The sequence below is a fragment of the Myripristis murdjan genome, chromosome 20, assembly GCF_902150065.1.
Source record: "Myripristis murdjan chromosome 20, fMyrMur1.1, whole genome shotgun sequence".
NCBI classification, from domain to species: Eukaryota; Metazoa; Chordata; class Actinopteri; order Holocentriformes; family Holocentridae; genus Myripristis; species Myripristis murdjan.
Window position 1 is genome coordinate 18192996 of NC_043999.1, and position 14023 is coordinate 18207018.

At 41.1% G+C, this 14023-nt stretch overlaps 1 protein-coding gene across 3 annotated transcripts in view; it reads right to left on the reverse strand.

The window, feature by feature from the left end:
• The window catches only part of ctnnd2a (catenin (cadherin-associated protein), delta 2a), a 341708-nt gene that overhangs the window by 19436 nt on the left and 308249 nt on the right, over positions 1-14023 (reverse strand). For all 3 annotated transcript variants that reach the window (XM_030079647.1, XM_030079644.1, XM_030079645.1), the window contains exons 20-21: positions 11847-12096; positions 7617-7701 (exon numbers count right to left, since the gene is read on the reverse strand). In XM_030079647.1, coding sequence (XP_029935507.1) covers positions 7617-7701; positions 11847-12096 — 335 coding nt within the window. The remainder of the gene's footprint in view (positions 1-7616; positions 7702-11846; positions 12097-14023) is intronic.

Sequence of the window (14023 nt, forward strand, 5' to 3'; positions counted from 1 at the left end):
TAAGTCACTGTGGAAAAGAGCAAATTTGTAAATGCATATAAAGATGTTTATCATTGGGAGATCAAGGGTTATAATAAATCATAAAATGTACAGTTCCAGTCCTGAGCTCAGATTGGGTGTGCCATGTTCAAAGCCGTAAAATACTTGGTAAACTCACACCTGCGACCGCAAAGCAATTAATTTTAATATTAATGCACCATGCAACCATTCCAATTTCATTTTTAATCGTGATTTATTTAGTGGATTAACCCTGGATGAATGGTGCAAAGAGTTTGGCAAGATTGAGAGGGAGAAGGGGGGAAAAAAAGTGTGAAAACTTGTTGAAATTAATGAGGGGGAAACTGAAGACTTTGAAGGACTTGGAAAAATGAAGTTACAAAGTTAGAATTATTAAATATAATTTGTGTACCATTTGTAATTTTCAGATGGTGTGCTGAGGAAAAAAGAGACAGGCAGCTCTTGTTTTTAAAGACTGTTACCCAAGAACAGCTAAGACAGGTTCTCTGCAGCTTTATGCGACAGTGAAGAACAAGGAAAGAGAGCCCTGTGGTTTCAGCAGCTAAGACGACTTGCATGCATCAAAGACCCAACACTTAACTGACCCTGGCGTCTACAGAGGGATGTCAAGTTACTGCTAACGACAACGTCTCTGTTAGGCTGCTTTCACACCTACAACAGTAGTCGATTTGCACAGTCTGGGATAAGAAGTTGTTTCACACATTGTTATTTTTTTCCATTTGGTTTGGCTGGCTTTCAAACAGCTCAGATGAAAGCAGACCACGGCATGTACACCAAAGTGACGTGCAGCTTATTATTGGTCAGAGAGGAAAGTGTTATTTTTGTAATACAAGAATATGATGAACAACACACCTTAACGTCTGACATCCTGACGTCTGTCATCCTCCTTATGTCTGCTTATGGAAGAAAGATTAATGACACAGGACATGAGAGACTGATGGCAGTCTGATCGGTGATGATACCAGTCTGACACACTGCCATCGGATCCTGATACCAACATAGAGAGCTGGAGATATTATTTCAAAACTGCATTACCAGGGACACCAACCAGGTACAGTAGATCATAATTTCTTGTGTCAAACCACAGCTGGCAGCAGCACGGGTCTGGTTACCTTGCTCACTTCAAACGAACCTCTCTAGAGTTTGCTTGGAACCTCTAACATCTCTTTCATGTAGGCTCAGGTTTGAATATTTAGTGTAGACCAGTGTTCGATTACGGTATTCTAACAAGCTCAAACAAAAGGCACCAAGGAGGTAAACGCACCCGGGTTCAACTCAACCAGACTAAACACAGCAGGTGTTAGAGTGACCTTAGAGTCATGAAAACACAAAGCATCACATCATCAAGCTATAACAGAGGAGGACTGTAGTAAAGCTCTCTCAGGCACTCCAAACACACTAAAGGGCTTTGTCAATAACATATGGTCTGATGTGTAATTAGATCAGAGATGAAGAGCTGAAGAGTCAACTTGCCAACTGAAACTAACATCATTTCTCATGTGGAAGGACAAGGATGGTCTGAAATGTGCCACCTTGATATTCAGTAGCTCCACCAAAAAGGTGCGCCTACAGGACCAGCTGGGAGACACACTAAATCCTGTCGCCTCCTTGGAGAAACACCTGTCGCTGCTGCCTCCAAATCCACAGGACTCCCCAATCACAACATCAGTGCCGCAGCAGATCTTCACACTTTTCAGATCACCATGAGCAACTACAAAGTCATTTGAAAAAAAGAATTAGGGGAAAGATGTTCAGTGATGGATCAGGTATTTCAAGCATGATTCAAGTCTACAAGTTGATTTTTACATCACATCCAAACGGATGGTTGCCTGGAAGGTAGAAAAATATGCTTTGGGAAATGTTTGGTAGTAGTCTAATGTGTGCTTCCCGTTTTAAGTACATGGGCTGAAGAAATCAATAGAAACTGGACTGTGTGAGAGATGGTAGCCTGACTTACACCTGTAGGCTCCCCACAGTGTTCATACTGATCACGCTTATATTTAAATAATTACAGATAGACTATCCTTATTGTTGAGCATCAGTTTCTTTTTTACAACGGTATCACAACTGTTTTACAATAGCAATATTTCTGTATCAGGGTCAGAGTTAGTTAGGACGGAACATGAGATTTTTTTTTTACAGATTTTAAGTGGACAGACTTAAGAAGATATCTTGTTTCAATTTAGGGATGATGGATGGGATTTACTGCTGTAGTGGAGTGAAAACATCGTATCTTTTGATAAGTTCACATTTTTCTACTTGAATTGATTTTTACATCATTATAAATCAACGAGACAGCCTCAAAGCTCATTTTGTTGCCAAAGCACATGGGTGTCCATCTTAAAATAAGACTTCCTTCCCTTAATGTGAAGAAGCTGACATTATGGATACACTTCCATTTTTTAAAAAAATTATCTACATTTACTCATTTGTGCATCTATCTATTCTACTGACCAACCTTTATTATTCAGGGAAGCTGGTAATCACAACCTGTTGTGCAGAAATGATAGCCTGGCAAAAGGCAAAAGCCCTTTTGAGAGGAACTAGACAGAGTGAAAAACAATAAAAAACAAAACCTTGGCCAGGCAGGCCACTGTGTAAAGCCAATGTCCTTCACGTCTTATCGTTTGAGTGTAATGCTCTCCAGTCAAGTGTAATGCTATCCCATGGCAATGATTAGAGAAGTGTGAAGCAGATGAGGTTCCAAGGGGCCATATGGGGATACTGTTGTGCGTAATACTGGGGATGTGAGGATGGCGAATGAAGTGAGGGATGAGGACAGAGCTGTGCCATGGGGCGAGCTGTCCTAATGTGACTCCAGCAACAGCCAGAAACCCAGTAATGGGACAGTGAGCTTGCAAAATAACACCATCTAAATAAATCATTAGAATACATTCTCAAAATCCTGGCACAACTCGGCAATTGATTGAAAGATATTTTCACTTGTTTTTAATGCACTTTCACATTTCAAGAAATTTATTCACAAAAGTTGCATCAGCTTGAAAAAGGGCAGCTCACTGGGTGTTCGCAGATTATGTAATGCCATGTCATTCAAGAACATTTCTCAAACATGTCGTGGTGCTTTTAAATCAAGCAGGAAATCCCACGGGCACAGTCTCTCATCCAGGAAAATGACAATCTTGTGTGAAAACAAGATGAAATGACTTGTTGAGGTTAATCTTGTTGCCCTGCTTGAGTTAGTCTCTTTTGCTTTTTCAATCACCTAAATTGCAATATAGATTTATGTTAAAAGATGAATATGAGGCAAAAGAAAACACTGTCAGCCCTTCTCTGTGGACTGATACTTGCGGCTGCATTAAACCATGTTCAATGAATCGTAGACAATGGGTGCTGAGATTGAAAGAAAGAAAGCCATCCAACAACTGCATTGTAATGCACCAGCGTTTTATTGCTTTCGGTTGTTAGGCCATCATCCGAGCATGTGATTACAGCACTGGGGATGGATCCAGCAGCCGGTTCATCACCAGGCGGTCTCCCTTACCAAAGCAAACCAAAGCTTTCTTGGCACCAAAACAACAAGTGTTGCAATACTTCTGATTCTGTATGTGCTGTTTCTCATGCGTGACATTGCTCACTCAGGTGTGACGCAATACCACACACACACACACACACACACAGACACAGACACAGACACACACACACACACACAGGCAGAAGTACATGCTCACACAAAGCAGGAGCTCAAACACAAATTATCAGCTTCTTTCTTCTGTTCTCCCTCTTGAGAGGTAAGCAAAAAAGAAACTTTCAGAGCCAAGGTGACCTTGCTGAAATGTATTTCTTAATACTCAGTCAAACCCATTGATTGCACCACTTAAGTTAAGTGTTAGTGTGCTGAATGGCAGATAACCTTGGCTGTGGATACTCACGGTACAACACTACTGAAAAGTGAAAGACAGAGAACATCTATTATTACTTTTAGTGAAGACACTAATGTGTGTGTGTGTGTGTGTGTGTGTGTGTATGTTTGTAATTTGATAAGAAAAATGAAAAGCATGATTCAGACAAGGAAAGTTCCAACATCTATGTGTGAGAGAGCAAATGACAGAAAAGAGTGTTTCTGTGTGTCTATGGGCTCTATTTTCGCAGACCGGATGAGGCGGGGGCGCAGCACAGCTGTGATTCACCAACAGGGTGTGGCCAAGTGGATTTTGCAATTTTGGCAGGCCGTGAGCCATGGTGCAAGTACTCCGCCGTCCCTCCTACCGGCGCAAGGGAGGAGAGAAGGTGTTGAGTGGGTTTGGCACAACCGATTCACTTTAAACCAATCAAATGAGCCCCTGTCCTCTCCTTTAAAATGCGCTGCGCGAAGGCGTAATGAAAGTTTACACAATTGACAAGGAGGTGTACTGCCGCAGGCGGAGCGGAGCCGGCGTAGTGCAACTTTGGCTGACGGGCGCGCAGTGCGTGCGCACACGTCACCAAAACTTCACGGGCAGGTTTCCGAAATGTCAGGCACATTAACAATGCAATAAATACTGACAAAAAAACACTTCACCACATAAATTTATCTCCATATCAACTGTCCCGTCACAACTGATGCCAGATCAAAGGAGATTGGCACCGTTTGTGCTGATTGTGAGGTTTTGGCAACGTGTGCGCACTGCGCGCCTGTCAGCCAAACTTCCACTACACCGGCTCCACTCAGCCTTGCGCTGAAGGTAGACCTTCACGAAAATGTCACTGCGCCAAGCTGAATCTGTCGACACCTCCCCCTGCTACGCTGCCACTCCCATCTCAGCGCACCTCGGCCTGCCAAAATACAAAACTGTGCGCCCCTCGGGTTACGCTGGTCGAAAATAGCTCTGCGCGGGGTTCACCTCACTGCGCCGGGAAAATAGAGCCTTATGTGTATGTGCGTGTGACAGATAATTTACACACCAATCATCTTTTCTCTGGATCATGTACGGCTTGGTTGGCTATTGTGAGTTTCCTATTAGCCTGTAGCATCAATGTCCGCCAGCCATTCAGTGTTCATGCTGGGCTAAATAACTCTAAACATCAGTGCTAGCTTGTGTGTGTGTGTGTGTGTGTGTGTGTGTGTGTGTGTGTGTGTGTGTGTGTGTGTGTGTGTGTGTGTGTGTGTGTGTGTGCGTGCGTGTGTGTGTGTGTGTATGTGTGGTTGCTGCACAAAAAAAAAAAAAAAAAAAAAAAAGTCTGGAGACTAACACAAAGTTATTGATCCTCCTGCCTGAGTAAACATTGCTCTCCAGCTATGATGATGCCCAGCAGAAACCCCATTATTCTTTTGCTTGAGGTGGTTATGACTGACCTCAAGGTGAAAGCACAAACTCAGTCATACACACTCACAGACTCACACACAAAACATAAACACACATACATATACAAAACAGAAGCACATGCTACTGCTAACTAATAAGGATCGTGCAAATGTATACTCCATTTCCACCATTTCTGAGGACACAAATGATCAAATTGTTGATTTGTTTATATATTGTTTTGTCCATTTATCTATTGATGTGCACTTTTGTGTACTGAGTCTTTCATTGATTATTGATTTATCAATTGATTTATCTGTTGATCCATTGATTATTGTGGGTCACAAACGGTCCCCTTAATCACAAATCTAACTTGACTTCATTCCCTGACAGTCAACTCAGCTCGTCTTCAGGGTTTATTTCTGACGTTTTCAAATGTCTTGTCAGTATTAGATCTGTATAAACCTGCTTGGACTAGTTTTGGATTGGTTTGCTTGGTGCTACCACTAATGACCCACCAAGCTAAGAGCAGGATTTGAAAATAATGTGTGCATCACACACATCAGAAGTCAAATTTAGATTCAGCAGTAACACTGGCAGTTATTTTTAATGTTATTATATATATATATATATATATATATATATATATGTATATATATACATATTTTACTGACTCAATATCATTAGACATTAAAACTGAATGCTGTGCTTCAGTTTTAAACTTTTCCATGACAAGTCTATTTGGAATATTTAGTCAAATCTAGATTATATATGATTGCCTGTTCCCAATACTCAAACTTCACCTGCCAAGACTCTCTCAAAAGGAAGCAGGTGTACAGGATGAACTACTTACTGCAGTGAAAATGATACTGCTTTCATGTCTCTCATCCAGAAATCCCACTTAATATGTTAATTATCAACAGATAGTTTTACAAGAACCACCATTACGAAGCATGCCAACATCCATGCTAATTGTATTGAGAAAGCTGTAGGTAAACTAATGGAACAGGCATCAGATACGATATGTCACTTACTTCATGTCACCGATGACAAGGCTTCTCACTTATATTCTATGTGCTATTTAATAGCAGGACCTGAGAGAGCGTTTGACCACTTGAGATGTGACTATTTATGGCAACACTTTGGATTTGGTAGTAAATTTTTACATATGATCTGTACTATGTATGCAAATCCTTCAGGTATTATTGCTACTCATAAAGCTCTCACCTCTAAATTTACTATCTAGTGTGGTGTGAGCCAAGGATGTCCGGCAAGCCCTCTGCTCTTTGGGCTCTCACTCCACTCTCACTCTTTCTGGAGCAACGGTAAGTCAGCATTTACGTATGTGTTAAAAAAAAGACAAATTGAGTGCACAACACTGTAGAGAGTAATTGAAACTTGCAGTGCCAAATTTTAAATAGCATTTAGTCAAAATCTCAGACATAAAAGCTACAATCAGACAGCTCAGTAGTTCCATGGTGAGCTACAGAAAAAGCGTTAACGTCCACTGATGCCATTACAAGACATGTCTTTTACAGGTTTATCATCCAGAAAATGTTCTTTACTCTACAGTCCCATCACTGCATACTCAGTAAATGTTGCTGAAAAAGCTGTTGAGAAAAACATCAGGCTCAATCTTAAATGGCATTCAAATGCTTCAAATGCTCTGCTGCAACAAACATTTCTCCTAAAGCAAGGCCTTTTTATTTCACACTTACGGGCAAGCCAGGGTATTGTTCTTTTTAAATTTACCATATTTTCAGCATATTCACCTTCCAGGGAGTCAGAAAACACTGTACCCTACCGAATGACAATTTTGACTGTATTGACAACTGGAAATAGCCATGCTTGCACATGTGGAGCAGAGCAGCCCACACACCCATTAGTTAGAATCGAAATTAAGTATATCTGCCACATACAAACTATGACAGAAAGCAACAGAGAAAAGCACATCACTATCTTGTTTATGGAAGAAAATGTCAAACTTTCTGGCATTCATATTAAGTGCAAAAAGATAGTATCATAGTGCTAAGAATCCCCACTGTCAATTAAGTTATTATAGAATCAGTATGTATTGTACTATGTATGTTGCACTCACCAAACACATCCACCAACGCCTCAAATTTTGACCTCAACTTCTTCAAAATTCAAAATTTGTTCCAAAAAATAACTTGTCAATGGGAAGGGAGCCAGTTAAAAATCCATAGAAGCTTTTAAGAGTGCTTACTTGGTGTGCAAATATAATTTCTGATCCGCTAAACAGTACGGAGTGGAGAGAGACAAGGAATATGAGAGGGAGAACGAGAGCAGAATGACATGAATGCTGCGAGATGGACAGCTCACATCCCAGCATCTTACCTTCTTGTAGAGGGAACGCAGGTCTCTGTACTGCCACATACTGCTGAGGACCTGAGATGCTGCCTTCACAACCTTGGCTGAATGTCTGGAAGGAGAGGGACAAAGAGAGACTTATATTCCCTGGATCTGTTTCTCTTTCCATCATATTTTCATTCTCTTTAGTTTTTTTTTTTTTTTTTTTTTCTCCTCTGGATGACATTATCATGTTACAGAGAGTGCAGTGTACAAGTACAGTGTCTTTGCAACTAAACAAAATGTGTGCAGGCCAGTGATGCCAGTGATGGCTTTAACAGGGACATTGCGCTTTAGAGTGAAGAATGATTTTCCTTGTGCAAAGTGGAGAGTTTCCAGATGAGTTTAAAATCACCCTCTCTGCCATGCTAATGGTCCCCTCCCAGCCACTTAGCTGAAAAATGACTCTCGTAGGAGTCAGTTCATACGCCCTGCCATTCTAACAGCTAGGGAGGGAAGTGAAAGGGACGCTCATCTTCAATTTGTGCAGCATTGGTAGCTTTAAGTTTTCAAATTAAACACATATCCACTTGAAAGGCGGTCTTGTCCTTGGTTTTCCATTTAGTCAAGAAGATAATTTTATAAAGTATCAGTACAAAAAATGTTACAGAGAATATACTGTGGGAGCATCAACAGGATGCCCTGGCCCTTCAGCGCTCTACACATTGTGCTGGAATGTAATGCATTATTGTCTCAGAGTTTCTGTTTTTCTCTTATCAGGAGTAAGTGAGAAAAAAAAATACACATATCAGAAATACAGAGGAATGAACATGCTAATTTTAAACTATTTGTATTTGGCTGTCTGTTGTTGTAAATGACTGTGAAATAGTTAGACAAGAATGAATGACTTTGTAAGGCATTAAGGGAGACTGGTAGTATCACAACCTCAAACGGCATAATTAATTGTGTTTGATCCTTGAGGGGGAAATTAATACTCACAGCAGTAAAATGAAAGGACATTCAGAATTGAAGCGACACTTAATCAAAGGTGGCAGTGGAGCTGGGGAGGTTCAAAAACTCTGAATGGTAGCAATTTTTATCTATACTTACCGTCCTGGCAAGCTATAAAATATCCACTAAAAATTATTTAATTTATCAGGAAGTACAGTTAATGTGATTTTTATATAAAAAATATAAGAACATTTTTAAAAAATGTGTACCTCTGGCATTTACTGTTACATACATACAGGCATAAGAAGATGAAAAAGTAATTTTTCATTTCATTGTGAGTTGCTGCTGTGAGTATTCCCACGGACTTTCTCTGTGACAAACACTTCAGAGCTGTGGGCATTTTCTGAATTTGAAAGAGTGTAATTGACTATAATTTCATGAGGGTGCAGAAGGCTGATAAGGATAAGCATGTATTCTCAGTGAACCTACCTACCCCGAGTAAATAGATGTGGTAGCTGTTAGCGCTAAAGTGCTCTGACAGTGAAATCGCCACTTATGGACGTTTCTTAGGTCATCTCTGTCTGTCATGCTGCCCCAGAGGACACTTCCCTGAACAGACTGAGGCCTTCCCTGTAACAATAAATCAATATTTGACCATGATCTGATAACACCCTGGTGTCATGGCAACCCCTGACCTGCTAGTTGCCATAGCAGCAAGGTACTGTAGAACCCCCCCTGCTCAATCTCCCATGGCAAAATCAGTTACATTCTTACATCTGCCTTGTTTATCTCCACCCTTAATAAATGGCCCCACTCAAGGCAGACAGAGGTATAAATGATGGACATATGGATATAAAAAATAAAGCACTGGTTAGTGTTGAGTCTCTGAAGGATGAAGCTGGATGAAGCTTTGACACCCATCTGCCAGCGACAGAATACAATTATGCCGGTCTGTTTTGCCTTTTCTTTTCTTTAAATGTACCCCATAGGTGCTGGGCTAACACTCTCATCCAAGGCTACTGACAATGAGCAGGTAGGTAGGGGTTCAATATCTTGATTGAGGACACTTTGACTGGATGCATGGCTGCTGATGGGTACATTGGTCAATGCAGGGATCAGACCTGTAGTAATTTGGTTGTGGGACAGTCTCTGTAGGTCCCATTCCTCTTTCAGCATTCATTGTTTTCCTATTGTGTTCTGTCGTGTACTTGACTGTCTACTTTTTTTGTTTACTTTATTTTATTTTTTATGTTTTGTTTTGGAGAGTCTTTGTTCTCATGTCATCTGGCTTGTCTTTGGGGGAATATGCTGGTTGCCCTTGAGCATGAGGAAAGCCACTAGGGAGCCTTCTCATTTCATCCTCTCTCTTATTCCAAGATTAATTTTGGCAAAGGCAAAGCACTCTCTCTCTCTGAGACATCCGTAGATGCTGAAAAAAGTAGGATGTACAGTACAGCATACAAATATACAGTTTTTTTTTTCTCTTGGTTTTACAAATGTGTTGGAGACCAGTGCTGTAGTATTGTGAGGGGATATATTGCAGACTTCAACTCAAGAAATTAGTCACTTATGCTCTGAGTATTCTTCACTTTTCTTTAATGCCCAGTATTACTCTGTTTAAATGTGTGAGTCTGTTTAGCAAATGTAATTAACATGTACTGATTATTTTTTTCAGCTGACAGTAGCGTCAGTGAATCTCTGGTATAATCATCCATAGAGGGTTTGTGATATATCATTGTTATCAGATTCCTGATAGCATCCTAAGGGAGTCTCAAAAGCCCAGACTGTGAATTCCTGCTACATTAGTACATTTTAATATGTTTAGCAGCAAGATGAATTCTGTAGTCACACTGGATGTAGCTCAGCAACATGGTATTAAAACTGCGAGGGGTACAGGTTTGATTCCCAGCCCACACAAAGAATGAAAATTCTCAAAATACTGTAAATTGCTTTGGATAAAAGCATCTGCCAAACAGCATATTATACGTAATTACTGAGTCCATGATGTTTTTCTGTCAAATAAAAATGTACTATAAAGAAGTCTGAACCTGAATCGGACTTCTTGTTTTTCTGTCGCCTGTCTTGTGTTTGTAGAAAAAATACAGAGACTCTAAGATTGCCCAGGCCCTGAGCCAGAATAGCAGCAATAAAAACAAGCAGTGGGGATCCTCCCAGATAGTTTCTTACGGCGCTCAGTGGGAATGCTAGTTTGGAGGTGTGACACTGCAGAAGTGGTACTCTATAATGTGAGGCATTATCAGGTGGAAGGGAAAGGCTTTTGGCGTTTGCTCAGTAACTGGATTTTGAGTCTGTCAGACTTATATTTTAAACTGAAATAAAGTAATACTGCACAAATTCCATCGGACAAATGTGATCTCACTGATAAGCGTAAAGCAGCTTTTGGCTTCTTATACATGGGAGTCTAGTTGAGTGGTCCATCCTGATAGATTTGACCCCGCCCAAACAGATTTTCTTGCATTAAATTATGTTTTTCTTTCAAACTATCACGCAAGTGAGTATGAGAAGCTGCCCAGGTGTAGCGCCTCTACCTCCCTTTGCTTACAAAGTTCAGTCACAAGTAAGCCATTTAAAAGTTATCATGTCAAACGTTTCCCAGGTGATGCAATATCTCAACTAATAACGACTAGTAATATCTCACCAACTTGGCATTAGAATACAGTATTAATCCAGTGGTGCGTTGCCAAAATAACAGCACAGCAGCCACAAATTTAAAAGAAATGGTCAGTATGTAGATGGATAGAATTGATCTGTATAAATCTTCGTTGCTCTGTTGCTGCATGTGAGTGGGGCACACCAGGGAAGTGTTGTGCCACATCTGACAAACACACACACAGACACACACCCATACTCAGACATAGACACATACTCCTAAATTGTTTGCTGTGGGGAAACACTGTGGGGAAACTGCATGCTGCAGAGTTTAATGTGTGAGCTTAGCTAACTTTAATTTTCAGTTCAGTCTAATTAGCCACAGCAATTGTGATGAAAAAAATATATATATAAGCAAACTAAGCCAGCTTAGCAAAGAAAGCTGACATCTTTTGCTTTTTCCTCATATGCAGATCTTTGAGGCAGGAGAGAGAAAGTACTCCTTTGCTGCATGTTCACCAGCTCAAGCCCTGCAACAGCCATGTGACCGGTTAAACAGCCCCTAACGACACATTTAACCCCTTTGTGCTCTTGCATTGTAAGTCACCCTGCAAAAGGACAGCAGCTAAAATGCATAAATCAGGCAAATCTGAGATGAGAGGTGGAAATGCCAAAGAAACTATTTCCATACACGTTTCAAACATTTTGCCTACTCACTTGTCTCCTTTGCTGCGGGCGATGCCGATAAGTTTCTCGATGCCGCCAGCGTCACGCAGGGCTTTGGCGTTCTCCATGTTCTTGGTGATGACCTCGTGCAGTGCGCAGCAGATGGCGGTCACTGTATCGTCTGACATGGCCTTGCTGGGAGGGCCTGTGGTCCCGGAGGTGCCGCCGCTGGTGGAGTTGTTGTTGCTGCTGCTACTACTGCCTGGTAACCGGTGGATCAAGTCTCTCATAGCGTATTTACCTGGAGTGTGGGGGAAACAAGATGATCAAAAACACAGAAATTCAGAACAGAAATGTATGCACAATGTTGCTGTCATGTATGAATTGTGCTATATAAATAAACCTGATATTCTCTCCCTGCACATCCTGCAGAGAGCTTCTTTCTCTGAAAACTTTCTGAGAACTTTTTCCAAAAGTTGATATTATGAGGAGGTGTGTGCTTGGGGAGGATTTGTACATAAAATCCATAAAAACGAAACTTAAAGGATACTTCAAAGTACCTAAGCAATAAAAGCAACGTTGCCATTTTGCTGTATTTTGAAGCAAACTTTTTGTGCGTCTACTGAGTGGTTTGGAAAACTCCATAAAGCTTTGGTTTGAGAGGGCACACTGCAAATCCTCTGCCACACACAGACAAACACACACACACACACAATGCAGACATGCTGAGAATCCAATAAAAGGGGGTGACTCGTGGTATTTCGGCGAAAAGGCTAGCATATGAAAGAAATGAAAAAAAAATTGACATTCAAAGAATTGGTGGTGGAGAGATCGAAGAAACAGAGAGGAGGAGTAATTAAGAAGTGCAGCAGAAGCTGTCAGAAGAGAAGCCCATAAATGCAGCTGGTGAAAGGGTGGAGCAGATGGAGGCAATAACATTTGGAGTGTAGGGGAGTTTAGGGCAAAGTGGTGTGTGTCTGAATATAAAGAAGAAGGCAAGCCTGTGGTGGAGGATAAAGCCACCTAACCTCAGTTTATCCACCCAGTGTACCGTAGTCAGCAGTCATACTGATGATAGTAATTTTATGTGAAAATAGGGGGTTTTGCAAGAAAATAAGACAGAAATTAATACCTTCAAAAGAAATATAACAGTTTCTTAGTCCAGATTGGCAGTTGCTGTCCTTATGAGGATCACTGAATGTTTATAGTTTAGGCACCTTTTTATTCCCCATGACATCCCTGCAGGGCTGGAGGTATGGGAGCAAAGGGTCATGTAGATGGATGGAGAGCTAAGAAGGATAGAGGGGAACTGGGATCAGCAGCACAGCAGGGAGGCTTTTCTTTGCCTGGAGAACTTTCACATTCTCGTTCTTTTTCCTGTTCTCGTGTCAGCAAGCATCTGCCCTCCTAAACTGCCTTGGAGCAAAACATTGCATCTACCAGCTCCAGAAGCACTATTCTGACCCTGACCTCTGACCTCCTTGTGGATGCAAGTGGAAGGAGAATTTCCCTACAGGGATCGGAGTATCAGATTATGAGAGGGAGAAATACGTAGAGTTCCTATAAGTTTTTGCTAATCATATTACATAGTGAACAACTATCCAAATCTGTATCCTCTGAGACTTACACAAATCAGGAAAAAACTGTTGTATGGGTCTTATTTCCATGACTTTCTCAAAACATTTTTGTCATGTCTTTTCCAAACAAAAACGGAAAATGAGTGAGAAGTGCCAGTCACAGATGTCAGTGCCAGTTTCATGGGTCCCATTGAAAGTGACACCAGCAGGTATGCAGATAATGGAGGGAAGGGGACAAATAAGAAATCAGAGCAAATAGGTGAACAGTGCATGGAAGAGGATTCAAGTGTGGAGATGCATCAAACATGGGAATTAGCCACGGCTGACCAATGCCTGAACCCTCCAAAACATCTTGTTTGTTTCAACTTTAATTCCTGGGTCGGAAACCGCAGGCCATGTTTTAGGAATTAAGAACAAATGTATCATACATTTTGGCACTGGGATTCTTGTGGGAAAATGAACCATGATTGAATAGTGGTCATTTTTTTTGACTAAATCCACTCTCAGTAGTGCCATTAAGACAAGCTCTCTCACTCCTACACACACACACATGCACGCGCACAAACACACAGACACACACACAGGCACATGCGAGGAAACATTTCAATTGACCGAGCTTCTCCATCATAATACATCAGCTCTCTGACGTGT